The 27,718-nt window shown below is 43.1% G+C and overlaps 1 protein-coding gene across 5 annotated transcripts in view; it reads left to right on the forward strand.

Moving 5' to 3' along the window:
* Nucleotides 1-27,718, forward strand: part of ARHGAP26 (Rho GTPase activating protein 26) — a 423,871-nt gene that overhangs the window by 110,652 nt on the left and 285,501 nt on the right. For all 5 annotated transcript variants that reach the window (XM_077768849.1, XM_077768850.1, XM_077768851.1 and 2 more), the window contains exons 5-9: nt 2,413-2,514; nt 9,863-9,973; nt 19,098-19,202; nt 20,718-20,847; nt 24,720-24,820. In XM_077768849.1, the coding sequence (XP_077624975.1) occupies nt 2,413-2,514; nt 9,863-9,973; nt 19,098-19,202; nt 20,718-20,847; nt 24,720-24,820 (549 nt within the window). The remainder of the gene's footprint in view (nt 1-2,412; nt 2,515-9,862; nt 9,974-19,097; nt 19,203-20,717; nt 20,848-24,719; nt 24,821-27,718) is intronic.

Genomic DNA, 27,718 nt, shown 5'->3' on the forward strand with positions numbered 1-27,718 from the left:
AGTTTATAGGTGAGAGAACCCAGTTTTGGAGAGGGGGCAGTGATTTGTTTAGAGTCTCTCCATGAGTAGTTGGGAATAATTTCCAGGATTCTAACTCTGTGTTTTCTCCATTTCGCCAATGACATTGGGCTCCCTGGGAGGCAAGCATCATCTGATACCTGAGTAACTCATGAAATACCACCCTCTCATCTTAAGAGCATTATCTAAATCTTCGTAGAGTTACTCCCTGGAGGTCTTGGTGCTGTTTTTTTTCGGAACAGAAACTGCTTCCTTTCTAGCTTTGGCCGTCCTCTTGAACATGGAATGTGGCAGCTGGAGTTGCCAAAAAGTCACAGAATGCCGGTGACTCATGTTCCCTGGCCTTTTCTCACCTCTGGCCAGCTGGGCTAGTCCAGCATAGGGTTTTCCTCTTGGGGCTTCCTGACAGGTTGCTGGAGTGGATCTGCCAGCATTAAGGGGAAGGGGAGCCCCAGGTCCAAGTTGCTGATTTCTGTAGAGGAAAGAGTTGCTTGAGTCACTGTCTAGCCTGTACCCATCCTCAAATTTGAAGGAGTAGTATCTCCCCCGGCTTTTTCCTCACTTGCTTCTGCATGTTGAGTTGTTCTTGTGTATAAGGAGTCTTGTAAGCAAAATTCAGATTTGTAGAAGTGGGTACATGTCAGCTAAAAAGGGTATGTGATGATTGTGCCGACTTTGAGAGGCTTAAAATCTCAAGGTTGACCAGATGAATGGTGTTCTGACATGGCCGGGGATTCAGGTGAGAGCTTCTTGGTGATTCCTGTCACCTGTCCCACATAGGCTTGCCCAGTATTCCCCCCAGAACATTTGTACTGCTCTTGCGCTCTAGAAGGCTCCACCCTGTCCCTCATATGATTAGCAGGTCTTAGCTCACATCGTTGAGCACTCTGTGGACTGAGAGCATCTTATGTCTTTCAGAGCCCTTATTGCGGTCTATAATTACACTCTTTATTTGTTTACTGGTTAATTGTCCTTCTACGAGCACTCTACCAGTGTTTCACTACCTTCTTCTATCAGTGAGGCTTAGGACCACTTCTCCCTTGTGTTGCTAGTGGTTAAAGGAGCCTGACACAGAGCGATTGCTTCTTCTATCTTTGTGGAATGAATGAAGATGCCTCTGAGCTTCCTTCTCTGGCTGCAAAAGTTTGTCTCCTCTTAGAGGCTTTGGAGTAGCAGGAAAATATGTCCTGTGGGTTCCAGCTGAGTCCAGAGTAAGAATGATGCACTGACTTAGTGAAGTTGATCCTGTTCTTCAAGCCATTGTCAGCCTTCTTCCAGCCCCCTTGATTGCCACCCCCACTAGAGAGTGGAAGTAAGAGAGCCACTTGTGGACATGCATCTCAAGTGAGGTTGAAAGGTGGGCTTTGGAGGCAGCCTGACCTCAGATCTCAGCTCTGTCACTGTGACTTTCTGTAAGTTAACCTCCCATTATCTAAGTTTCCTTTTCCCTAAAATGGGAGATAAAAGTAGAATCTCAATGACTCATTGGTTTAGTGGGAAAGCAGAAATTATGTTTGTTATGATTTTTATATTTTTCATTGTGAAAGTTATTAACTTAGGATAATAAAAATTTCCCAAATGGAGGAAGACAATCGCCCAGTATCCCGTTTCCTTAATTTGGTTATTTTCACTGATCTTTCCATGTAATCTTTGTCTCTAGGTAGATACATGCTATGAAGGATGCATCAAGTTTGTATCATAATATGAGTACTTGACATTACATCATGAGCAGCTTTGCCATATCACCATGTAGACTTCCTTGTTCCGTTCATTGGATTTCCTGCCCTTGAGTTATCTCAAGCCCTGTCTTTGGGCAGCGATGTGCTTTTGCCCTTTTGTTTGTTTGCTATTAAAAATAATGCTGCTTTGAACACATTCACTTTCTTTGTTTTCATTTGAATTATTCTTCATTTCACAGACCCTCATGTGTTAAGTGTTGTGCCCAGGGATATTTAGGTCTATCAAGTACTTTTTGACCACTGTTAAAGGTGAATCTGCCCTTATTCTAGACCTGTCCCATTTAAGTTTTACGTAGGTCTTACTGCTTTGGAGTTAGCTTCACAGGTAACTTTGCTCCTTTCTTTGGCCTTGAAAATCCTTTGAGAAATTAGAAATTTCTCTTTCAGAGTTGAGGTTCTTAGAAAGTGGACTTCTGGCTTTGCCACTATTAAATACTGGTATATACCTTCTTTCTGGCCTTGTACAGGTTTCTCTATGATAGACATTTACACCCGTCAGTCTGTTGACGTGGGTTGGCTTGAGTTAAAAGCTAGGTTGTTGGCTGTTCTGGGTCTGAAGGCATGGTGAACTATGAAATGGAGCAGGCAGGACTTGACAAGGTTGCTTTTATTCCCACAACATTGTACTCTTTCTCTCCTCTCTTCTTTTTGCTAGGAAGCCAAAAAGAAGTATGACAAGGAGACAGAAAAGTATTGTGGCATCTTAGAAAAACACTTGAATTTGTCTTCTAAGAAGAAAGAATCTCAGCTTCAGGAGGTAAGAAACTTCACTAGTACCCTAAACAAGGTGATTGATTTCTTTGTGATGCTGTGGAATCTGTACTAGTTCCTCCTTGCCAGAAAAACTGGAAGATGCCCCCAAAATATGTAGTCATCCATGATAAATGCATAATTCCATTTAGGTTCTATCCTGATGCCCTCACTTTTTAGTTACTTACCCTTCTTTGAGTGTCGTTTAGCATTTAGGGTTTGGAAACTACCTTTAAGGACTGTCTTTTTGGCTGCAGCTTGCAGTGACTGGATGTGGCCAGCTCTACAGTTTCTGAGCAGTTAAATCAATCAGGGTCGCTAAGAGTTGAGCAACTGTGTGACTGCTATAGCACCTGTTGGTGTTGAGACGCCCATAGCACAGTGAGTCTATAGGCATGGCGTTCCCCAGAGTAAGGACGCTTTTCTGGTCTATTCTCTCCATGCCTGGATGCTGCTTTCCTGGTCAGGGATGAGTCTAACATACTTGTTTAAAGTCACACCAATATCCACTCCCCCTGAGATAGCATAATGTCAGCCCAGAGCCCTGGCTGGCAAACTGATATCTTACTTCAAGGCCTGCTGTTCTGTGTTTTCACTGTGTGACCTGGGGCAAGTACTCACCTCACTGAGTTTTTTTTGTTTTTTGTTTTTTTTTTAAATTTTTTTTTTCTTTTTTATTTCTAGGAGAGAGAGAGAGAGAGAGAGCGAGCGAGCGTGAGCAGGGGAGGGTCAGAGAGAGAGGGAGACACAGACTCTGAAACAGGCTCCAGGCTCCGAGCTGGCAGTCAGCACAGAGCCCGACGCGGGGCTCGAACCCACGAACCGCGAGATCATGACCTAAGCGAAAGTCGGACGCTTAACCAACTAAGCCACCCAGGCGCCCCACCTCACTGAGTTTTTAATTCCATTTTTTGATAAAATACAAAGTACCTGTTCTGTCCACTTCATGTATGGGAAGACTTATTATGGCTGCTAAACAAATAGAAAGTATTATCCCTCTGACTGGCTCGTTCTTCCCCATTCCCTGTTCCCAAATTGGATGGTACTCTTCCTCACTGCCTTAGTGTGTTCAGGCTACTAAAACAGAATAGCATAGACAAGGCAGCTTGTAGAGACAGAAATTTAATTCTCAGAGTTCTGGAGGTTAAGAAGGCCAGTGTTGAAGCACTGGTAGCTGTAGTGTCTGATGAGAGGTTGCCTCCTGGTTCATACATAGCTTCTTCTTGCTGTGGCGTCATGTGGTGAAAGACCAGGGGAGCTCCCTGGGGTCTCTTTTGTAAGGGCACCCATTCCATTCATGAGGACTCCATCCTCATGATCTCGTCTCCTTGCACAGGCCCCACCTTCACGTGCTGTCCCATTGGAGTGTATGTTTCAACATAGGAGTGTTGGCAGGGACACCGATATTTACTCTACAGTACTGCCTTGGCCAGTTACAGATATTAGTGGGCATTTCTACATTATGCTCTTCTGTGGTTCTTTGTGTGCTTGTCTTTGACCTTGCTGTGCTTACTAGGTACTTTGCAGGCCAGGGCTGGGCTGGGCTATAGGTCTTTCTTTCAGGTCCAGGTCTTCTTGAGCATTGCTTTAAAAAAAATTTTTTTTTTTTTAACATTTGTACCTTTTTTTGGAGAGACAGAGAGAGAGTGAGCATGAACTGGGGAGGGGCAGAGAGAGAGGGAGACACAGAATCCGAAGCAAGCTCCAGGCTCCGAACTGTCAGCATAGAGCCTGACACAGGGTCGAACTCATGGACTGTCAGATCATGACTTGAGCTGAAGTCGGATGCTTAACCAACTGAGTCACCCGGGCACCCCTGAGCATTGCTCTTTAGTTATGCCTAGCTGAATAAAGTTGATAAAAATCTTAGAACAATAAAAATGATAAAACAGTTTTCACTGACCACAACAGTAATACCAGCAAATCTTTACCAAAGCTTATTCAGATACTGTGTTAGGCACTTTGCTTGGAATCTTGTCAAATCCCTACAACCACTCTGTGCAGTAAAGATTTATTCCCTCGACGTTCAGTAACTTGCCTGTAGTTGGTCAATGAGGTTGTGAACACTGGCCCCTGACCGTGGAACTCTGAATTCACTGTGCTCTCCTACTTGCCTCTCAACCCTGGGAGTGGGCAGCCTTTGTTATGCAATGCCAGTGTCATTCAGGTAGGAGTCACCTGGAGGAGGGAACTTGGTAATCTTCTGATTGAACCTACTGGAAATACATTGGAAGGAACTGGGTTCCTTGCAGAGGTCAAGTGAGTTGTTCAAGGTCTTGCAGCTATTAAGTGTTGATTTTCTTCACGGTTATTAAAAAATCAGTTTGGGAATATTAGTAAACACCTAGTGCACTTTTAATGAAATTTGCTTTCTTTGAATATCCAGAATTCTTCCCTAATTGCAGAGCTCTGGACTGAATTCTGTTAAATTCTAGCCCATCCCTACATTGCGGTGGGTAAAATTATAGGGCAGTGATGTGGAATGACACTGCCATCTAGTGGATGATTCTTACGTCAATTAACTATTTTTTTTCAAGGGCTAAGAAGCTTCAAAGACCATATTCACTTAACACATATTCATTACCTACTTCTATGAGTCCTTTCAGGTGTCAAGTGTTGTGGAGAGTAAATGAATGATTGGCATTCATGAACTTACAGTCTAGGACCTTGTCTCTTTTCCAAAAAGCATAGAATGGTTGGTACATCTCAAACAAGTGGGTAGTTAACTGTTTCTCAAGTAACCAGCAGGGAAACCATCCTAAGTGGCTTGCCAGGTGGGCTGAACTCCTGGCCCACCAATCCATTGCAGGGGGTGGTGTCTAATGATGTGATGAATTCTATGGCCCAGGTTAGCACAGGCATTGGCAGGAGAAACCTACCATTCTAATTGGATTTTTTCTTCCCTTTCCTGTGGAAATACATTGAGTTACACCTCTCTTCTGAGAACTGAAAAACTGGCCACATAGAGATCGATTTATTCATTCCTCAGGCATCTCTTGGATGCATACTATGGGCCAGCCAGTGTTCTGGAAGCTGGGATAGAAAAGTGGAAAAATGAGGCAAAGTCTTTGCTTTCATTGATGTTATATTGCAGTAGGCAAGCGGCAGGAAGAGAAAAGCATTGAAAATAATGTTACATAGTGGTAAGGGAAACAATTGGGAAGGTAGGTTACCCTAAGGGGTCTTTATCTTGTATACATGAACATGGTGCATGAAGTCTTTTCTAAACAGGTTAACACGTGAATTGAAGCTGGAAGGATGAGAAGGACCACTAAGAGAAAAGGTAGGATAGTGTTCTTGAAATTGTGTGTGTGTAGGGGTGCCTGGCTGGCTCAGTCAGTGGAGCATACAACTCTTGATCTCAAGGTTGTGAGTATAAGGCCCATGTTGGGTGCAGAGGTTACTTAAAAATAAAGTATTTTAGCGGTACTTGGGTGCCATATTTGGTTAAGTGTTGAACTCTTGTCTTCAGCTCAGATCATGATGCCATGGTTTGTGGAACTGAGCCTGGCATCAGGTTCCCCACTATCAGTGGGGACTGTCAGTGCAGAGTCTGCTTGGGATTCTCTCTCTCTCTCTCTTTCTCTCTCTCTCTGTCTCTTTTCCCCTCCCCCGTGCTTGCTCGCTCCCTCCCTCTCTCTCAAAATAAATAAGGTATTTTTAAAAAATTGTCATAAAAATCTGAATTACTGAGTCATGAAATAGAATAGAGGAGGCTACAGAAGAAAATGATAAAGGCATATTTTTTGGGTCATAATGTAAATAAATGTTTCTTACCCAGCCTTAAAGCCTTAAAAAACTGAGTATTTAGCAGAAGAGGTTTACAAGCAGAAGGAACACCAGTGGCAATGATTGCATGGCAGGAAAGCATTTGGAGTGTTAGGGGATAGGGAGTCAATTTGGGTGACCGGAGCAAAGTGAGAATGCATGGGGGTGGGGGGAAGCAGGTCACACAAGGTCTTGCAAACCATGGTGGAGGCTAGAGGGAAACGTTGATGAGTTTGTGAGAACCTCTGATGCCAATTTTAAGAACGCTCTTCTGTCTGCTGGGTGCAGACTGGAGTGGAGTTGGGGAGAGAAAGAAAGCTGGGAGACCAGTTAGGAGAGGAACTTAACCACCCAGAGACGCATGGCCAACTTCGGGGAGGAGCTGGGCCTGAAGCCCATCTGCTCTGAAGGGCTTGGTGGGAGTAACAACAGATGTGCACACAGCCCTTTTTGCCTTTCAAATGGCTCATTTTCTTGCAAGGGCGGATACTACCTCCAGGTGTGGGAAAGGGACCCAGCGAGGATAAGTGACTAGAGCAGGTCTCTCCAGCTAGAATATGCTAGAACTGCAAGTCCAACCTGGGTGTTTGGCCTATGAGCTCCCTGACTCATGCTGGGCTCTGCTGTTTGTCTCCAAGGAGTTTCCTCCATTGCTGTCTCACGGCAGGAGCCATGTTGCAAATTTCCAGAATGATCCTTTCTCGAGTTGCAGTGTCAGTTGGCAAGCTTGAGCAGGGAGGATGTTTGAGGTGTGTGGGTGGTCAGGGGAAGTAGCTGCATCTCTGGCGTAAGTGTGTTGGATTTGCGCTATGAGGAAATGACAGGCTGCAGGAACATATGGGGCTTAGCTGGCCGGAGCCCAGGTGGAAGGGATGTCAGCCCAGTGGTCTGCAGAGCCACACCTGGGGAGGGAGGGAATGGCACTTTCTGAAACTGGGCCTCCAAATAAAGATCTCTCAGTCCTCAGATACCAACTTCCCTTGCTGAGAGGCTTAGAAGAGGCCCCCAAGTTTAGCCCTTCGTGGTTTTTTTAAATTAAAAAAATTTTTTTTTTTAATTTCCAGCACTTAGCAAATTAGCTTCCGTGTACATTGACCTAGGAGGAAGTTGCTCACAGGAGAGTTGAAAGGCTTTTTTGTGCTTTAACCAGAGTTTGTAATTTTCTATTTATTTACATGATTATTTAATATCTCTTTGCTTCCCTATTTTGTGAGCTCCATGAAGGAAATTTCTTCTTGTCCATGATGGGTGAATGAATGAAGCATTTGTCAGGTTCTTTAGGTAGAAAGATAGAGCAGAGCCGTATTTGGTGTAATGGAAGATAAGGTCCATCTCAAGTTTCCTCTGCAGGGACCTTGAGAAAGGAACCCTGGAAGACCTATTTCTATGGGGGCTGTGTCTGTCTCTGTCAGGTATGGCATAGAATGGTTTCTCACCCTTTCCCCTCTAAAGAAGGCAGATTCTTTTTCTAATCTCTTGAAATAGGCCTGGAGAGCAATGTACTTTCCTCTTAGCACTGCCTTTGCCGCATCCCATAGATTTTGAATTGTTGTGTTTTCATTTTCATTTGTTTCCATATATTTTTTAATTTCCTCTCTAATTGCCTGATTGGCCCATTCATTCTTTAGAAGGGTGTTCTTTAACCTCCATGTTTTTGGAGGTTTTCCAGACTTCTTCCTGTAATTGATTTCAAGTTTCAAAGCATTGTGATCTGACAGTGTGCATGGTATGATCTGTATTCTTTTGAATTTATTGAGGGCTGCTTTATGTCCCAGTATGTGATCTATCTTGGAGAATGTGCCATGCGCACTTGAGAAGAAAGTAAATTCCCTGGCCTCAGGATGTAAAGTTCTAAATATATCCATCAGATCCATCTGGTCCAATGTGTCTTTCAAGTCCGTTATTTCTTTAGTGATTTTCTGTCTGGTTGACCTATCCATTGCTGTAAGCGGAGTATTAAAGTCCCCTGCTATTAGCACATTCTTATCTATAAGCTTGTTTCTGTTTGTGATTAATTGTTTTAGATATTTAGGTGCTCCCATATTCGGTGCATAGACATTTATGATTGTTAGTTCTTCCTGATGGATGGACCCTGTAATTATTATGTAGTGCCCTTCTTCATCTCTTGTGATTGTCTTTAATTTAAAGTCCAGTTTATATAAGTATAGCTACTCCGGCTTTCTTTTGATTTCCTGTAGCATGATATATATTTCTCCATCCCCTTACTTTTAATCTGAAGGTGTCTTCCCGTCTAAAATGAGTTAAAGAAGGCAGATTCTTGTTTTCTGCTACCAGGATATTCATTTTTATATGAAAAAAAAAATATCAAGGGATGGGGCGCCTGGATGGTTCAGTTGGTTAAGCTTTGGACTTTGGCTCAGGTCATGATCTCACAGGTTGTGCGTTGGGCTCTGTGCTGACAGCACAGATTCTGTGTCTCCCTCTCTCTGTCTGCCCTTCTCCCACTTGTGATCTCTCTCTCAAAAATAAACAAACATGAAAAAATAAATATTAAGGGGTGCCTGGGTGTCTCAGTCAGTTAAGTGTCCAGCCCTGATTTTGGCTCAGGTCATGATCTCACAGTTTGTGAGTTTGAGCCCCAAGTTGGGCTCTGTGCTCACAGTGCACAGCCTGCTTGGGATTCTTTCTCTTTTTCTCTCTCTTCCCTTCCCCTGCTCACACGCTTGCTCTCTGTCTCTGTAAAAAATAAGTGGATAAATATTTTAAAAATAATATTTTTAGTTGAAATTGAAATGTGCATTCAATGTAACAGTAAGGTGGCACAGTGCGTGTGGAAATGCTATGAACTTTGCAGTGATAGTTGAGGTACTTAATAGCATCTTATGCATTTTCTCCCCTACGATCTACATCCTGCACCAGTGGCTTAATCATACGTATGTGTGCCTTGCTAGCACCTCCGTCTGCACAGAGGGAGAAAGGAGGTTCAGATGGAGTAATGTCATTACTCTGCTGGAGTAAACTGACCGTTTGTTCCTTGACAGCCAAGAAGCTAGGTGAAACTCAAGTGGAAATGTCCTTTCCTGAGGACCCCTGCCCTCTAACAGCTGGTTTTGTTCATTCTTACTGGGATGGGGATAGCCCTGCAGGTTTACTTTTTTCTCCTTAAAAATTTGTCTTCCTTGGGACCCAGGTCGGCCCCTGGGTGTGGGGAGGTGGCAAAGCCTCCTAGTTTAAAGATGACCAGGGGTCTCAGAGGCAGATCCAAAAGTACAAAAATCCTAACTGTGTCCTGTACTGGCTCCTTCAGGGTCCTTCATGTTAGCAGACTTCATTTTCCTCCTGTCAGTTAGAGGTAAGAGAATATCTTCCTTTAGGAATTGAAGGAGGATTAAATAACTGCAGTGAATGAGGAGCGAATAATGAAACGTAATGTATGTACACCTAAGGACATGGTGCCTGGCACAGAGTTGAGTGGTCAGCTACCGTCATCACTAGTCTTAAGTCTGTTGCATGTTCTCTGCATTGTGTATAAAAGCCATCTCCAGAGATTTTTCTGGCCTGCTTGCTGAATACTTTTCTTGGATAGTGACTTGATTTTTTTCTCTTAAATTCTGTCTTGTTTATAGGCAGACAGCCAAGTGGACTTGGTCCGGCAGCATTTCTATGAAGTATCCCTGGAGTATGTCTTCAAGGTGCAGGAAGTCCAAGAGAGAAAGATGTTTGAGTTCGTGGAGCCCGTAAGTAGATGCTCAGGGTTTTATGGTGTGCCCCGACATTGGCCCCCAGCCCCTATTCCACTGCCTAGATTACAAAATGCTTCAAGCTGTTAATGAAGAGGTGGACCAGCCCTGGTGCTTTGGCTTCTGCTAAGTCACGGTGCTTTGTCGGCCTGTCTGCCCTGGATTGTCCCCAGTGGCCATTCTTGTGCATCCTAGCAGAAGTGATAGTGCTTCCTCCAGCCCCACTGTGTTGTGCTAATTGGTTTCTCCGTGCAAGTAGGGCAGGGGGAGGAGGTTTTTTTTTTTTTTTTTTTTTTTTTACGGGGAGGAGTTTTCATGTTGCCCAACAGTCGTGATTACACCTTAACTTTTCACCCCCCCCACCCTTTTCCTTTGTCCCTCCAATAATCCAAACATAGTAGTTGCCCAAGGAAAAAGGGGATTGTCCATGCCTCCTCCTTCTTGTTAGCTGAGTTCAAAGCCCCTCCACCCTCCTTCCTTGCATTAAAAGGCAGTATATGAAGTGATTATTCACTGTAGTTGGTTATAGCTGAGTAGCAGGGGGATTGGATCATGATGGGATTTGGATTTAGTCACTGTGTCCCAGTGGGTATGAAAGATTGTAGTGTGGAAACCAGTCTGGCTTTAGTTGAGGCCACCTTAGCATGGGTGTGATTTCGTGCCATGGTGGTTCTGTCCTGTCTTGCTGTGGCACTCAGAATACACAGTACAAAGATGTCATGGAAACATCGAGAGAGCATGGGGCCTCAATTTCAAACTCCTGCAGACCTTGCATTTTTCATTGAAACTGCAGCCTCTGATTTAGACCCAAGCTTAGGGTCTCTCTAGACTCTTACCTAGATTTCAGAAAGTGATTTTCTTAAGCAAATAATAAAACCGTAAGAAACCAAAAGGGATGCTTGGATGGCTCAGTCGGTTAAGCATCCGACTTCGGCTCAGGTCATGATCTCACGGTTTGTGAGTTTGAGGCCCGTGTCGGACTCTGTGCTGACAGCTGGCTTAGAGCCTGGAGCCTGTTTTAGATTCTGTATCTCTCCCTCTCTCTGACCCTCCCCTGCTCATGCTGTCTGTCTGTCTCTCTCTCTCTCTCAGAGATAAATTTAAAAAAAGTTAAAAAAAAAAAAAAAAAAGAAACCAAAAGAAAATAACCACTTGTTTTAGTAAAGAATATTCTGTGCTCCATTTCTAATTTATAAAATTTTGGGATGCTTCTTAGGCATGTAAACCTGGTACTAGTTTGATCAGACTGTAGGTGGCTTTGGAATCTGATACTTAGAGTTTTTACTGTAGTGGAACTGTGATTTTGGGATTTCATTCTCAGGCACCTCATCTGGCAAATTCTTTTTAAAATTATTTATTTTGGGGGGACTGGGTGGCTCAGTCGGTTGAGTTTCCAACTTCAGCTCAGATCATGATCTCACAGCTCATGAGTTGGAACCCTATGTCGGGCTCTGTGCTGACAGCTCAGAGCCTGGAGCCCACTTCTGATTCTATGTCTCCCTCTCTCTCTGCCCCTTCCCAGTTCATGCTCACTCTCCCTCGCTCTATCAAAAAAAAAGAAAACAAAAACTTAAAATATTTATTTTTGGAAGAGCTCAAGCAGGGAAGCTGCAGAAAGAGGGGAACAGAGGATCCAAAGTGGGCTCTGCGCTGACAGGCTGACAGCAGTGAGCCTGATGTGAAGCTCGAACTCCCAAACCATGAGATGATGATCTGAGTCAAAGTCAGACGCTCAACTGACTCAGCCACCCAGGCGCCCCTGGCAAATTCTTTAAGATCCTTAATTACCTCAGTCTTCTTATCTGAATATTAGAAACTTGAGAGCCAGCTTCCTGTCGAGCACTGGTCTCTATCGTAGTCTCCGGTCAAATCCCCATGTTTTTGCAGAGTGTGTGGTGGGGGAAGCCATCCGACAGGGAAAATGAGTTTATTGATTGCCCTGCTTAGGACACAGAGGTATTAAAGCCAGCTTTTCAGTGAATGGTTTGCTGAAGACTGTTTCCTGTGGTCTGGGCAGGCACTCAAATGCTGTCACAGAATTAGCTTTGGGCGTCCTTAATTGATTTTACCAGAATTTCTAGAGGAAAACAACAGTGATTGTAATAATCTTTAGGTGCCCATTGATAGTATTCTACAATAGCCTAATTTTGATGTATTGGATTTTAATTGACCCGTCTCAGTTCTTTGAGGTGGTTTTTGTTGGTGTTGTCCTTGTAGATCTCCCAGTAGGTGCTCCTCGTGAGTCAGGTACTGTGTCTGTTAGCTTTTGCTGGGTAATAGCACAAAATCCTATGCAACAGTAGACATGGATTTCTCATGAATGTGTGAGTTTCATCCCAGCTAGTCTGGACTTGGCTGGATGACTGCTGATCTGGGTGCGCTTTCTTCATCCTCCATTTCTTTTTCCTCTTCCTTCCTTTGTTTCTATGTTTGTGTGTGTGTGTTTTTTTTTTTTTTTTTTTAAAGAGGACATCAAGATGTCCAAACAGACACATGAAATGATGCTCAGCATCACTCATCATCAGGGAAATACAAATCAAAACCACACTGAGATACCATCTCACGCCGGTCAGAGTGGCTAAAATGAACAAACTGGGACCCTAGATGCTGGTGAGGATATGGAGAAATGGGCACCCTCCTACACTGTTGGTGGGAATGTAAACTGGGGCCGCTCTGGAAAACAATATGGAGGGTCCTCAGAAAATTAACAGTAGAACTCCCCTATGACCCAGCAATAGCACTGCTAGGAATTTACTCAAGGGATGCAGGAGTGCTGATGCATAGGAGCACAGGTACCCCAATGTTCATAGCAGCATTCTCAACCATAGCCAAAACATGGAAAGAGCCTAAGTGTCCATCAACAGACGAATAGATCAAGAAGATGTGGTTTATCTGTACGATGGAATACTCCATGGCAATGAGAAAGAATGAAGTCTGGCCATGTGTAGCAACATGGGTGGAACTTGAGAGTGTTATGCTGAGTGAAATAAGTCAGGCAGAGAAGGACAGATACCATATGTTTTCACTTATAAGTGGAACAGGAGAAACTTAACAGAGGACTATGGGGGAGGAGAAGGGGAAGAAACAGTTGGGAAGAGGGAGGGAGGCAAATGATGAGAGACTCTTGAATGTTGAGAACAAACTGAAGGCTGATGGGGGTGGGGAAGAGAGGAAAGGGGGTGATGGGAATGGAGGAGGGCACTTACTGGGTTGAGCACTGGGTGTTATATGGAAACCAATTTGACAATAAACTATAAAAAATAAATATATAAAAAACACATTCAGTTCAGTTAAAAAAAAATCCTGCAAGGAACAATCCTTCTTGTTTCTGACACCCATTTGTAGTATGTCAGTATCTTGAGTGTTTGAGAGGCAGTATGATGTCATTGGTAAGGGTTCCAGAGCTGGACTGCCTGAATTGAAATCTCGGCCCAGCCATTCTAACTGTGTGTTCTTGGGGAAGTTACTTAGTTCTCTGAGCCATAGTTACTCATCTGCAAAATGAGTATATTAATACCACCTGTCATATAAAGATGTGAAGAGGAATCACTTAGTTTACTCATGTATGATGCTTAGAATACAGCTAACCTAATTGGCACCCAGTTAGCAATCACTTTTTATTCTAAGAGGAATATGTAAGCTTCCTTCACTCTGGGTCTCCTTAGATGAGCCTACGTGACAAGTGCCAATATCAACAGGGCCTGCCTATTTTAATCTAAAATATCTTCGTAAATCTGAATGTGTTTACTTACTGATTACCAGAGAAATGGCTGAAGACCCCTTTGCTGTGTCTGAGGATTTCAAAGCCTTATTTGAGAAGCAGGATGTATGTAGTAGAGAGGCCTTCGAGGTAGCAAGCAGCTCAGAGCCAGGTTGGACAGGAGGGAGGATGTGTGGGAAGAGCCCAAGGGATGTAAAGAGTGGAAATCCTTTGTGGTTTGTGAATGTTTCCTTGGCCATGCACTGAGGCACCTGGAGAGCTAATGAAAAACGATGTCTGGCCCCTTGTTAGGATGAAGATAAAGTGAAAGGAACTTGCCCAAAGTGAAATTAAATGGGTGGTTGAAAGGCTGGACATAGAATCCACATATTCAGCCTTCACTGTTTTTACAGAAGTTCTTGTTTCTTGACCCACCAACTATGGGCTGGTCAGTGCTTTAGGAGGAGCTGTGGTTAGTGGAGAGATTGATCAAAACCCTGCTGATTAGATCAGTGGTTGTCACAGTTTTAGAAAGGCAGGCACTCAGGCTGTAGCCCAGACCCCAAAATTGAGCGTGGGACCCAGTAAGGCATATTTCAGTCAACCCTTTATGGTGATTCTGTTCCATATTTAAGTTTGAGCCCCTGGCCAAGACTGTGCAGAAAACCGTGAAATAACAATTGAGGATTCGGTGAAGCGGTGTCGTATGCTAATAATCACGTCACCTACATACGGCGATCCAGTCCTTATACTGTCTCTGAGCGTAGGTCATTTCTGTTTTATATCCATTTTCAGCTGGAGAAATGGAAGCACATTTATTCTCCAAGGGGACATCTGCTACCTAGCAGGATGTGAATAGTCTGGCTCTTAGTCTGTACGAAACAGTATTTGATGGCTTACAGGTGGAAAGGAAACCAGCAAAAAATGTACTGAACTAAGTTGCTGGGGCACCTGTGTGGGTATTTGTATTTGTAGTCAGGGGAATCTGCCTGGAATTCAAGGAACCTCCATGCCTATTGATTATGTTCATTTGTTTCTTAGAAAGTAACTGCAAGTACCAGGATGTTACTGACCTTCAGAAAAAGAAGCAAAATTTTAGTGTTCCGAGAAAGAAAATTCAGACTTCTGGGACCTAAACCATATTTTTGTGTGTGTGTCTGAGAAGCCTTTATTTTCTTCCTGAAATACTAGATGTTCTGGGGAGTTTGGATTGCACATAATGACATACCCACTTCTTGAAGGTGAAGCCACGTTCCCTGAGTTTTCATAATTGAAAGTAACCAAGTGCTGAGGAGAACGCATTCCCTATGTGCATCAAGCGCTGCATCTTCTGTGTTGGACCTTGCAAATAATTCTTGGGCTATGCATTCCTGCCCTTGCTCTTCTGCCCCAGTGCAGGTCTTCATTTTCCTTTTGATTTGTTGGATCCTTTCTTGGGCTTCCCCCATCCCCAGTCTGATCTTGATACTGCCACCACAGTGCATCTCCTAACACATCAGTCTTGCTGAACAGCTGCTGTCAGCATGCATGTACTAAGCGTATTACACAGACGATCTAGGTCTTCACCACAACCCAGTGCAATAGGAGGTAGCATTAATATCCTCCTGGAAAAGAGGAGTTACAGGGCCAGCCCAGCATTTCATTATTCTCCTGTCTGTCCTTCTCTTTGTCATGTGAATGAATGATTCTTAGTTATTGTAACCGTTGGTAAGAGCTGTCATAACAAAGTACCACTAGCTGGGTTCTCAGAACAGAAATTTATTGCCTCTCATATTTGTAGAGGGTGGAAGTCCCAGATCAAGGTGTTAGGAGGGCCATGCTCCCTCTCAAACCTGTAGGAAAATGATCTTTACTTGCTTCTAGCTTCTGTTAATTTGCTGGCAGTATTTGGCATCCTAACCATAAAGGTGCTCTAAAGGTGTCTTCTCTCTGTGGGTTTCTCTGTTCAAATACTGTATCCCCTTTTTGTGACAACACCAGACATTTTATATCAGGGCCTACTGGCCTAATGTTAACTTGATTACCTTCACAAAGACTTTACTTCCAAATAAAATCACATTCTGAGCTATTGGGGTTAGGGCTTCAACATCATTCTTTTTTTTTTTTTTGTCAGGGCTGGGGGAACACAATTCAGCCTCTAACAATAGCTTTATTGTACGCATGGAAACCATCTAAATTTAGCAGATAGTCTAGAATGATGCAGCTGTCACTAAAGGAAGCAGTTACATTTTTACTTACTTAAAAATACATGTAGCTTATGTTGTCTGGTAGGAAATAGCAATAGATTTTTCTTAGTTACTTTCTGAGGAAAACAAGGATGGGGGAAGAAGGCAGAGGGAGGTGGAGAAGGTCTTTCTTTGGTATTTCCTTTGTCATGCTGTGATTTTGCTTTGCTGACTGTTCAGGGAGGAGCCTGTGTGGACGTGCTGCTTCACTGCCGGCCAAGGTGGGGCTCCCACGAGCTTTTGCCCTGTGGGTTTGAGTACGAGAATTTCTTTGAGGCAGATAGATGATCCCGTCTCTGGGGTCTTTCTGTGGGCCTCGCCCACCCACCAGGAAGTGGTCTTTCATTTCCCACTGGGTGATAGATTCAAAGATTGGTGCCTTGTGTGGGGAGGGGATGTCAGGAGGTGGGGGAGAGGAAGAGAGATGTTGCCAGGGGAGGAGGGAAGTGGGCCAAAGATAACAATATCTATGGAATCATTTCCCATCGACGAATGGACAATGAAGCATGATACCAAAGGAAGTGAGAACCAAAATAAATACTAGTAGCTCTCTGCCTTTGGAGCCCTTGTGTGCATGTCCAGGTGGTGTGTTTGTGAGCTTCTAGAGCATATTTAATTACCTTGGGCGCGAGAGGCCCTGTTGACTTTAAGTGGAAGATAAATCAGAGTTAATAGGAGGAATGACTTTAGAATTAGCTGCTTATCTTCTGCATTACTCTCCAGGAGAGCATGGTTCAATGCCTTGGAAAAGTGATGGGCACAGCTTTCGAGGACGGGTGGGGTGGGGGAAGGAAGAGACCAGAAAAAACAGTTTTCATTGTGAACACTGACGCTAGGTTTGGCTTAAGAGCTCCTTGTTCATTAATGGAGTCCTGTAGGAGGAAAAACATGAGCTTTCCTTTCAGAAATGTATTTTATAAAGAGCGAGTTCAAAAGCTTCTATCATTTTTGAAGAATTCATTATTAGTCTTTGGTGATTCTGTGTGGTGTACCCCCCTTTCATTGATTTGTGTTGGTGATCTGTATATGGTATCACTAGATATTTTTTTGAAACCGAGGACCCAGCTGGGCCTGCTTCCCGACCTCCCATGAGGATGTGAGGGGACAGTTGCTCTGGGGATAATGGCGGTGAGAAGTCAGAATTTCCTATTATTAAAAGCTGGGTTTTGCCTTACTTCACAGTACAGAGCTCTTTGATTAAGTGGGCTGGGTGTGTGACTTAGTCTAAAGATCATTCTTTCCTCTGAACTAAGGAAGAGTAGCACATACCTTATGGCTTTCCAATCCTATCACAAGCCAGCTGAGTTCCCTTTGCCATCATTATTAGCGCTGCCTCTCAGAAGAAGAGAGTTAGGTGGGAAAAAAAAAAAGAATTTATGTTTAATTACTGAAGGTATGTTCTTTTAGGGACTGGAAAACAATATAAAGCAAAGCAACTATATCTTGTATTTATTTAAATCGAAGTTAACATATAGTGTAATAATGATTTCAGGAATAGAATTTCATGATTCATCACTTACATACAGTACCCAGTGCTCATCCCAAGCGCCCTCCTTAATGTCCTTTGCCTGTTGAGCCTCTTATGGTTTGTCTCCGTCTCTTTTTATCTTATTTTTCCTTTTCTTCCCCTATGTTCATCTGTTTTGTTTCTTCAGTTCCACACATGACTGAAATCCTATGATATGTGTATTTCTCTGACTAATGTCGCTTAGCATAATACCCTGTAGTTCCATCCACGTTGTTGCAAATGGCAAGATTTCATTTTTTTTTTCACCGCTGAGTAGTATTCTATTGTATGTATATACCACATCTTCTTTATCTACTCATGAGTCAATGGACACTTCCGTAATTAGGCTCTTGTCAACAGTGCTGCTAGTAAACATTGGGGTGCATGTGCCCCTTTGAATCAGCATTTTTGTATCCTTTATATAAATACCTAGTAGTACAGTTGCTGGGTTGTAGGGTAGCTCCATTGGTAATTTTTTGAGGAGGCTTCTTACTGTTTTCCAGAGTGGCTGTACCAATTTGCATTCCCACCAGGAGTGCAAAAGAGATCCTCTTTGCCTGTATCCTCACATACTTGTCAACATCTGTTTAAAATAACTGTTGTATCTTGATATGTAATATGTGTTGGATGCAGGTCAGTGAGATCAGAGTGAACCTGTCAGGCCTTGTGAGTTGGCAATGAAAAGTTCAGGTTAGAACAGCCATGGTCCCCAAATGCAGTAGGACTGAGCTTATAGCCTTGTTTAGACTTTTATTACAATCCTTTCTTCACATTGAGATTTGGAACTGAGGCAGGATGCATAGAACTTGGGAAGGGGCAAGGGAAACCTAACAAGAGTAGGTTTGCATGTCTGTTCTGGGAGGAAATATGGCAGGAACATTTGTTGAGCCTGGAAAAGTGAAGGCTGGCAGGGCTCAGGGTGGGGATATTAATAGTGTATGAAGGTGTGTTGTGAGAACCATGCTGAACAGATGTTTTCATTCTACAATGAAGACAAGACTAAACAGTGAATAGACTTACTACCTTTTAGCCTGGGGGGATTTAAATGAGAATTTAGGAAAGCCATCGTAACTGAAAATGTGGAAACATGGGCATATTTTAATAAAGGCTTCCATAGGATTTACCTGCTTAAGAGAAAGTGCAGGAACACACTTGAGCTGAAGCCTGATCTGGGTGGGTTTTTTTTTTTTAATTTGACGACCTGTTACACTGCAGACTTGGGACATACAGCTTCCTTTTCTCCCCTTCTTTATTGCCTCTCAGGATAATCACACTTTTCTGCATGGTAGCCTGATATAACAGATGTATTTGAAGGAGACTGAGTTGGACTTGGAGACTGGTCTACAGTTTCTGAAGAAGTGATTTTCTTAGAAAGTGCTGAGGCTCAGAGTAAGAGCTTGGATGTTGGTGCCAAGGAAACCTGGTTTCAAATCCTGATTGTTACTTTATCTTTTGGAGCAAGTTACTTCATGTTTCTGAACTTGCTTAATATTAAAATGGGGACAATAATAGTACTTACCTTCTGGGTCGTTGTGAGTTTGCAGTCAGAGCAGGCATATGCTGTTACAGTGCTGGGCATACAAGTAGCACATAATTCTAGGCTTTCAGACCAAGGTTGGGAACGCAGATAAAACTATAATACCCCTTCTGCATGTTTAAGTGACCTGTGCCCTCCTTCCTTCATTACAGCTCCTGGCGTTCTTGCAAGGACTCTTCACTTTCTATCACCATGGCTATGAACTGGCCAAGGACTTCGGTGACTTCAAGACACAGTTGACCATTAGTATACAGAACGTGAGTGGGCCAAGGGGCAGGCTTCCTTTCCCTGGTTCAGGAAAGGAAAGAGCAAAGTGTGGGTCTCATTGCATAGAGATCACTTATCTGGATTGGAATGCAGACAAGGAGGATGGGTCTCCCTTGAGTTCAAAGGGCAGCTGGGGGCAGGCATTTCTAGGGTGCTTGGTGGCCCCAGGTTAGAGCCTCATACTTTTTTCCATTATTTCTAAGCACTATTTATGTTCTCGGAAGTCCTGCTGATATTTTTGTTTGAAATATGTAGCACCAGGATCAGGATTTCCTTTGGCAGTGGAAGGCCCAGACTCCCTTCTGTGTATCTAGCTGGCTGGCCCCAAGAGCCCTGGAGTGTGTTCAGGGGATGGGGGTGGGGCACACATGCTGGCCTCCAGCTCAAAGGATGTGTTCTGTTCAACTTTCAGTAAGACCGGCAGGAAATCCAAGTCAGAGCCGTTTACTCCCAGTCTCCTTCCCCAAATTTTAATGACCAAGATATTTTGATGTTCAGAATACTGCGAAGGGCCCTTTGGTTAGCAGTTAGTGGGCCCAAGCCTCTTCTTCACTATGTGACTGGCTTTGTTAGTCTGTATGTTGATTTGGTCTCCAGGTGATCCTGTGTAGCAAAGAAACCCAAGGGTGTCCTTGTGGGTTGTATTGCACGGGTTTAGAAGCCTAGAGCCTTTTCCACTATGGGTCTCTGTGTTGTTTTGGAAAACAGGAAGTTGCAGAGTCTCGGATAAGGTTTCACAAAACACGGCTTCCCCTTAGGCCACCTTCCTCCCAAGGTATACTCTGAAGTGGAGGTTTATGTGTGGCAGGTTTATAGGGGAGCAGCGTTAGCAGAATCCCCTGGAAGAAGGAGGGCAGCAGATCCCTGCAGGAGAAGTTGAGCTGTGAGGCCTTAGCCAATGCCCTGGGGCGCCCCGGAGCTGGCATGGACCTACAGATTATGTGAAAAGAGGCAAGGATGCCACGCTTTGGACCCCTTCTCCCTTTGCCCCTAGACTTGACTAGTCCTGGGGTACAGGCTACCCTGGAGGAAAGGACTTAACTTGAGTGAAGCAGCTCCCTTTTCAGGAGGGAATCATCTATGAACCATCAGCAAGTGATATTCCTTATAGCTGGAGAAGTAAGTTCCTCTGTCTTGAAGGGGACTTTGAGGACCATTTCCTCTGAACCACCTGAATCAGAATCCCTTGGGATGCTTATTTAAAACTGCACATTTATGGGTCCAGAGGTACTAAATTAATCTTTAAGGGTGAGGCCTGGACATTTGTATTTTCTCCACATTTTCCAGGTGATTTTGATGGTCCTGAGCATTTGAAACTCCTTCCGGTTTAGGAATTTAAGGTCAAAGGATGCTTCTCAAAAGTGAATATTTGCCTAATTCCTAGGTGCCTGAAAGTTCCTTATCTTTTTTTAGATCTAAGGGTTCAATAGACTGATGTTTTGAATTGTTACAGTTGGGAATAAGGTTTCATTTCTTTGATGTGAATAAAGTTCCTTTCATCCTAGACAAGAAATCGCTTCGAAGGCACGAGGTCGGAAGTGGAATCACTGATGAAAAAGATGAAGGAGAATCCCCTTGAGCACAAGACCATCAGTCCCTACTCCATGGAAGGGTACCTGTACGTTCAGGAGAAACGTGAGTGCCAGTGATGAGCCATAGCTTAGGGTACACTCAGGCTTTTTAGCCAGTGTGTGGAGGGTATATGTAGTAGTACCTGGCTTACAGCAGTGGTTCTATAAATAGAGAGGTGGGTGAATGAGAGTAGCTTATAGTTGGATTTTTTTAAGGGAAAGATGTTCATAAGGTCTTGTCTGCCTCCAACTGTGGTGTTCCGTTTTCTGTGTCCATGGGAATTCCCTTAGGAACCTAGAATTCATTGAGGCTTTCTGGTGGGTTTTTTTTTCTCTGTAATGTCACACTTGAGGTGCCTGCATGCTTAGCATGACTTTATCTGTCACACGCTTGGCATAGAGGCTTTGGAAGGGCCTTGCATGCTAGACCTTATTTTCTAGCAGTCATCATATCTTTGGGTGGATTTAATATGGAGGGATTTTGTTTCCTTTAAGACTGGTTTCAGCCAGGACCAAACAGTCATGATTTAGGCCCTCTCCTTCCTCTCTTCAATTGCTGTCATCTCAGCACTGAAATTTTATGAAAAGTAGAAACACAAGCTCACTCCAAGAGGTAGGAAGAGCAATCCGTTGTCCTGCCAGTGTGCTGTCAGGGAAAGAAATGCCAGGTGCTGCTAACCCAGACTTTTCTGTGATGAGTCACAAACTCCCGCTCTAGGCCTGGGGAGAGACTATGCTTTGAGGGTTGCACTTTGAGACTTAGCTCATGAAGTGCTAGGGAGAAGAGAAGGTAATTTTTTTTTTCTTCATTGGACAGTTCTCCTGGTCTTCTTTCCCTACTCTGTCAGTTGGGCATGTTACTCCTTCCAGAGTTTTGCTGGTTTTGTGCTCTTTACTGCCCTTCTGTTGTCTCGGGGTGAAGCAAATGTCTTCCCTCTTAGGGGCTTCCTGATGGAACAGAACACTTGATTTTAGGGATGGTTCCAGCCAGTAATTCCTCAGAAATTTGCCTGGGTTTTGTACTGTTGCCTGGTCACGATGGGGGCAGTCGTGAGGTTTGAGGTTCGAGGCATTGGTTTTGCGTCCTTTACTCTTACATGGATGAGCTTGTTGAGGTTTGTAAGAGATAGAAGTTGCTGTAGTGGTGTTTTGTGTAGGCCTCAGTGTAAGGGGTTACCTTTTTTGTCCGATGAGATCTACCCCAAAAAGTTTAAGGTCACCTTTGAATATGTGTTCACTTGTAATACTTAATGTATTAACATTCTTCGCCTATATATATGAAATCTGCACTCTCAGGTTTATTCAATTTTATTCAAACACTTCACATGCTTTTTGAAACATGAATGTCTTTGTTAACATTAGAAATAGATTTTAATTCTCTAACACACTAGTCTAGAGCATACCAATGGGATACAGCTCTTTTCATTTGCACGTTTTGGTAACTTATCACTTAGATATATGAATTTTGACCTTTTCCCCACAATTCTGGCATTCGTTTACTTTGTGGGTGTGTATGTGTATATGTGTCACAGTCAAAGAGACCCACATTTCCATTTTCTCTGAACCATTTGAGAATAGGTTGCATATGTCATGCTCCTTTACTTGAGCGTATATATTTTTTTAAACCATTTTATTTATTTATTTCTAGGAGACAGAGAGAGAGACAGCGTGAGCAGGGGAGGGTCAGAGAGAGAGGGAGATAGACTCTGAAATAGGCTCCAGGCTCTGAGGTGGCAGTCAGCACAGAGCCCGATGCGGGGCTCGAACCCACGAACCGTGAGATCATGACCTAAGCGAAAGTCGGACGCTTAACCGACTAAGCCACCCAGGTACCCCTAGTGTATATTTTTTTAAAATGTATTTTGAACAAAAGAATGTTCTTTTATGTAACCACAGTATAGTTACGATACCCAGCAGTTAACACTGATAAGATATTGAATATAAATGACAGTTCATGTTCCAGTTGTGTCAGTTGTCCCTGAAATGCCCTTATAGAGCGTTGTCTTTTCCTTCTGTGTAGATAGGATTTTGTACTGCGTTTACTTCTGACAAGTTGAGACTCCTTTACTCTGTAACAGTTTCTCACCTTTTCTTGGTATCTCAGACGTTGATATTTTTGAAGAATATAGGCTAGTTCTTTCTAGAAATTTCTTCACTGTGGGTTTGCCTAGTGTTTCCTGATGATTAGATTCAGGTTAGGCGTCCCTTTTCAAATCTCCGTGAAGTTACGTGGTGTTCTTCTCTGGGTCCCACATCCAGTGGCACAGGATGGCCATCTGCCCCTCAGTGGTGATGTTAGTTTTGGTCGCTGAGTCAAGGTATTATTTGGTTTATCCACTGGATAGTTACTGTTTTTCCCTTGTAGCTAATTAACAGTCTATGGGGAGACTCTCGATGATGATACCCTTCTCCTTGGCAAACGTTGCCCTCCATAGAGCTAGCATCCATCGGCAATTCTTGCCTAAAGGGATGGTCACTATGATGGTTGCAAAATGGTGATTTCTCAGCTCTGGCGCTCTCTCTGCATGTGTTCGTTGCCATTTAGTGTACTGCAAGCAAGCGACCCCCCTCCCTTTCTCATTCTCTCTTCTCCTTTTCCATCCATCTGTCCACCTTTAAAAAATTTTTTTCAAATGTTTATTTATTTAGAGTACACAAGTGTGTATGGGGCAGAGAGAGAGAGAAAGAGAGAGAGAGAATCCTAAGTACACTGTCAGCGTGGAGCCCGACATGGGGCTTAATCCTATGAACCGTGAAATCATGACCTGAGCTGAAATCAAGAGTTGGACACTCAACCTCCTGAGCCACCCAGGCGCCCCTGTCCATCTTGTTATTGTCAGTATGGATTTGAGGATTGCTTAAGGATGCTCAAAGTGTCTATAAAATACAGCATGTTTGGAATCCTTGCATTGTGCTATCACTGGAATTTGTTCCGTAAGTCACAGAAATAAATGAGAATGGTTGGTATTTTTGTCTTTGATGCTTCAGTGTAGAGACTTACTATATATTTTTTTATTTTTTATTTTCCTAATTGACATTCCACACTTGAAACGGGCACTGATACCCTGAAAAAATAATGATTAAATCTTTGTTAAATCTCATGTTATTACTTAAAAAAAAAAAACAACACCCATTTCTGTTCTGTGATCTCTACAGGTATCTAAGGCGAGTGTTGATTGAGGACCTTGGAGGCTAATAGGCTAGTTCTGCCTTCTTCCTCTAATAATATTTTGTTATTCAAAATAAATTAATTGGCTGACCACCAGGGAAAATCAGGGACTATCAGGATTTGAGTGTGAGGCCTCTGTCTGTTTTCTGAGGATTAGTATTGAGGGACAGACCCCTTAGATTACCTTTGGGTATTGATTTATAGTCAATTCCATTTACATTTCTGTGTCACAGTTTGCCTGTCTGCTTTTCAGATCATCCTGAGTTGTGCTCAAGTACAAATGAGGGGTTTGACAGTAGATTAGAACCCCTCTGTGTCTTTGCAGAGAGTTGCACAGCAGCTGTGGGAAGCATGAAGTCATCATACCAGACAGGGACAGTGACAGGCACTTTGAGAAGCTCTTCTCTGTTCTTGCCTCAGTCATCTTTCCCATGTCAGGAGAGAAAGGAAATGTCAAGTGCAGATTGATGATGAGAAAGTGAATTAATTTCCCTAGGGAACCTCTCTTTCCCTTATATTTTAAGACCCATTGGATGTAGCATTTAGTGGGAAACAGCCTTCCTTGGCCTCTGGGGAAAGCCCTGGGTCATTTCCATCTCCAGCCGTTGGTATCATATTTCTGCCTCTTCCAGCTTAGTTGGTGGAGACTATATTGCCCCTAAAAAATGCTTGAAGGGTAGATGAGCATTGCGGATTATGGGTTGTGTGTGTGTGTGTCCAGTGTGCACTGGACACAGAGATGCTTCATGGGAAATATTACCTTGCAGGTCACTTTGGAACTTCTTGGGTGAAGCACTACTGTACATATCAACGGGATTCCAAACAAATCACCATGGTACCATTTGACCAAAAGTCAGGAGGAAAAGGGGTGAGTTCATGTTTTAAATTTCATGCTTGATTTGCTTGGCTAAAATAGGTTGATAATAACGCTTGTGATAAGTAACATCTTCAGTGTAAGGCTGTAATTTTCTTTTCTAAGAAACTTTCTCATTGAAATATGATATATAGCGTGAAATTAGTGTTGGGTATACAATGTAATGATTCAACAATTGTGTATATTACTCATTGTTCATCACAATAAATGTACTCTTAATCCCCTTTATTTCTTCCACCCATCCCCGCTGGTAACTACCAGTTTGTTCCTCATATTTAAGAGTCTGCTTTTTGTCCATCTTTCTTTTTCTTTGTTGGTTCATTTGTTTTGTTTCTTAAATTGCACATGTGAATGAATTCATAGGGTATTTGTCTTACTCTGACTTAACTTCACTTAGCATTTTACCCTCTAGATCCATGCATGGTGTTGTCAATGGGAAGATCTCATTCTTTTTCGTGGCCGAGTAATATTCCTCTCGCTGTCTATTTATCTTTCTTATCTATCTATTTATCTCTCTCTCACATCTCCTGCAGCCATGTATCTATCGATTGGTTGCTTCCATATTTTGGTTATTGTAAATAATACTGTAGTGAGTAGGTGCATTTATCTTTTTGTATTTGGTATTGGGATTTATTTTCTTCGTGTAAATCCCCATTAGTGGAATTACTGGATCATATGGCTACTCTACTTTTAGTTTTCTGAGGACTGTCCATACTGTGTTCCACAGTGTCAGTACCAGTTTGCATTCCCCGAACAGTGCACAGGGGTTCCTTTTTCTCCACATTCTTACCAGTCATTGTAATTTCTTGTGCTTTTTTTTTTATTTTAGTCATTCTAAGAGATGTGAGGTGATATGTCACTGTGGTATTGATTTGTATTGCCCTGATGATTAGTGATGGTGAACATCTTTTCATGTGTCTGCTACCCATTTATATATCTGTTTAGGTCTTTTGCCCATTTTTAAATCAGATTATTTATTGGGTATTGAGTTACAGAAGTTGTTAAAATATTCTGGATATTAACCCCTTATGATACATTATTTGCAAATAACTTCTCCCATTCACTAGGCTGCCTGCCTTACCATTTTGTTGGCGGTTTTCTTTGCAGTGCAAAGGCTTTTTTGTTGTGGTCTAGTCCCAGTAGTTTAATTTTGCTTTTGTTACTCCTGCCTGAGGAGACATAGGTAGAAAAATGTTTCTATGGCAGATGACCGAGAAATTACTGCCTATGTCTTCTAGAAATTTCATGATGTCTTGTCTCATATTTAGGTCTTTCATTCATTTTGAGTTTATTTTTGTGTATGGTGTAAGAAAGTAGTCCCGTTTCTTCTGCATGTAGCTGTCCAGTTTTCCCAGCACCATTTATTGAGGCGACTCTTTTCCCCAATTGTGTATTCTTGGCTTTTTGTTGTAGATGAATCGATCCTGTAGGTGTGGGTTTATTTCTGGGCTCTCTATATCTTGTTCCATTGATCTATATGCCTCTTTTTGTGCCAGTACTGTACTGTTTTCATTACTGCAGCTTTGTAGTATATCTTGAAATCTGAGATTGTGATACCTAGAACTTCATTCCTTTTTCTCAAGGTTGCTTTGCTATAATTCCCTTAATTTTTTACACAATAGTTCCGGGACAAATCATAACCTTGATGGTAATTAAAGCAAGACAATTATTCTTAGCTATGAGTCCTATTAGAAACTGCAACAAAAAGATTCTTGTATATCACGTGCAGACGGTTTTAAGTATGTCAGGTGTGTTTAGAGGCTAGGAATTCTTGGATGGGCTCCTCCTGTGACGTTGATGGATGTTGCTCTTACTTGATACCAAGCGAGCTGGTATCACCACAGCTGGTGGTGTAGGTGTCCCTGGGTTTCTGTGGGTCAGGAATTGGGCTGCAGGCTTCTCAGGTGGGGTTCTAATCAGATTGTGGTTGGGGCTGGAACAGTGAGGGATTCAAGCAGCTGAGGACTGGTCAGCCATGGCTCTCTTCCTTTCCCCTGATCTCCTCCTTCCTCCCCTTCTCTCTTTCCCTCCTGCTCTGGATACTCTCAGGGCCTGTCCATCTGGTCTCTCCATGGGAGATAGTTTGGGTTTCCTCACAGTATGGTGGCCTCAGGGTAGCTCAAGGTGTCAAGAGTGAATATTCCAGCAGTGAAGGCTGAGACTGCATGTAGCCTTAGAAGTCATACATCCTTCCTTTCACTCTGTTGGTTGAAGCAGTCACAAAAGCTCATGGAAGCCCACTCACTGCCCTTGGGAGAGGATGCAGAGTCACAGTTGCACGGCATGAAGGATGCGTGGCATAGAAGCACTCTTGCAGCCAGCTCTGATCGTGTGCCCTGCGCCGCTGCAGCAGCCTCCCCTGTGCTCCGGCCTTTGTCCTTTCCTCCCAGCTCGCTCACTGCAGCCTGAGTGCATTTCCTCTTCCTGGCATGTGTTTTTTCTCTGGCTGCTCTTAATGTCTTCTGCTTTTTCCTTTTGGGAGTCAGCATTTCATTATGGTGGTCCTAATGGGTAATTTTTTTTTCCTTTTTATTCTGTTGTACTTGGGAATTTGGAGCCTTTCTGTACTTGGGGATTGGTGTCTTTCAGTAACTTTGAGAAATCCTTAACAGTTACCACTTTGAATTTTGCCTTCTCCCCATATCTTCTTCTGGACATAACACCTTTGGGAGATAGCTCAATATTTTTAAGAGAAATATTTATATTTTTCATCTGTTTGAATCTTCAGACTCCATTCTGCATAATTTCTCTGATTCTGTAGTTTAAGTAATTTTTAAGCTGTGTCCAATATATTGATAAATTAGTCCTTGGTAAGCATTCCATCTCTGGTCCTCTGTGTGGTGCATTGTGGTACCATTTGTTGAGTGTGTGTGTGTGGCGGGGGGGGGGGGG

Source organism: Crocuta crocuta, unplaced genomic scaffold, assembly GCF_008692635.1.
Source record: "Crocuta crocuta isolate KB4526 unplaced genomic scaffold, BGI_CrCroc_1.0 scaffold64, whole genome shotgun sequence".
Taxonomy (NCBI): domain Eukaryota; kingdom Metazoa; phylum Chordata; class Mammalia; order Carnivora; family Hyaenidae; genus Crocuta; species Crocuta crocuta.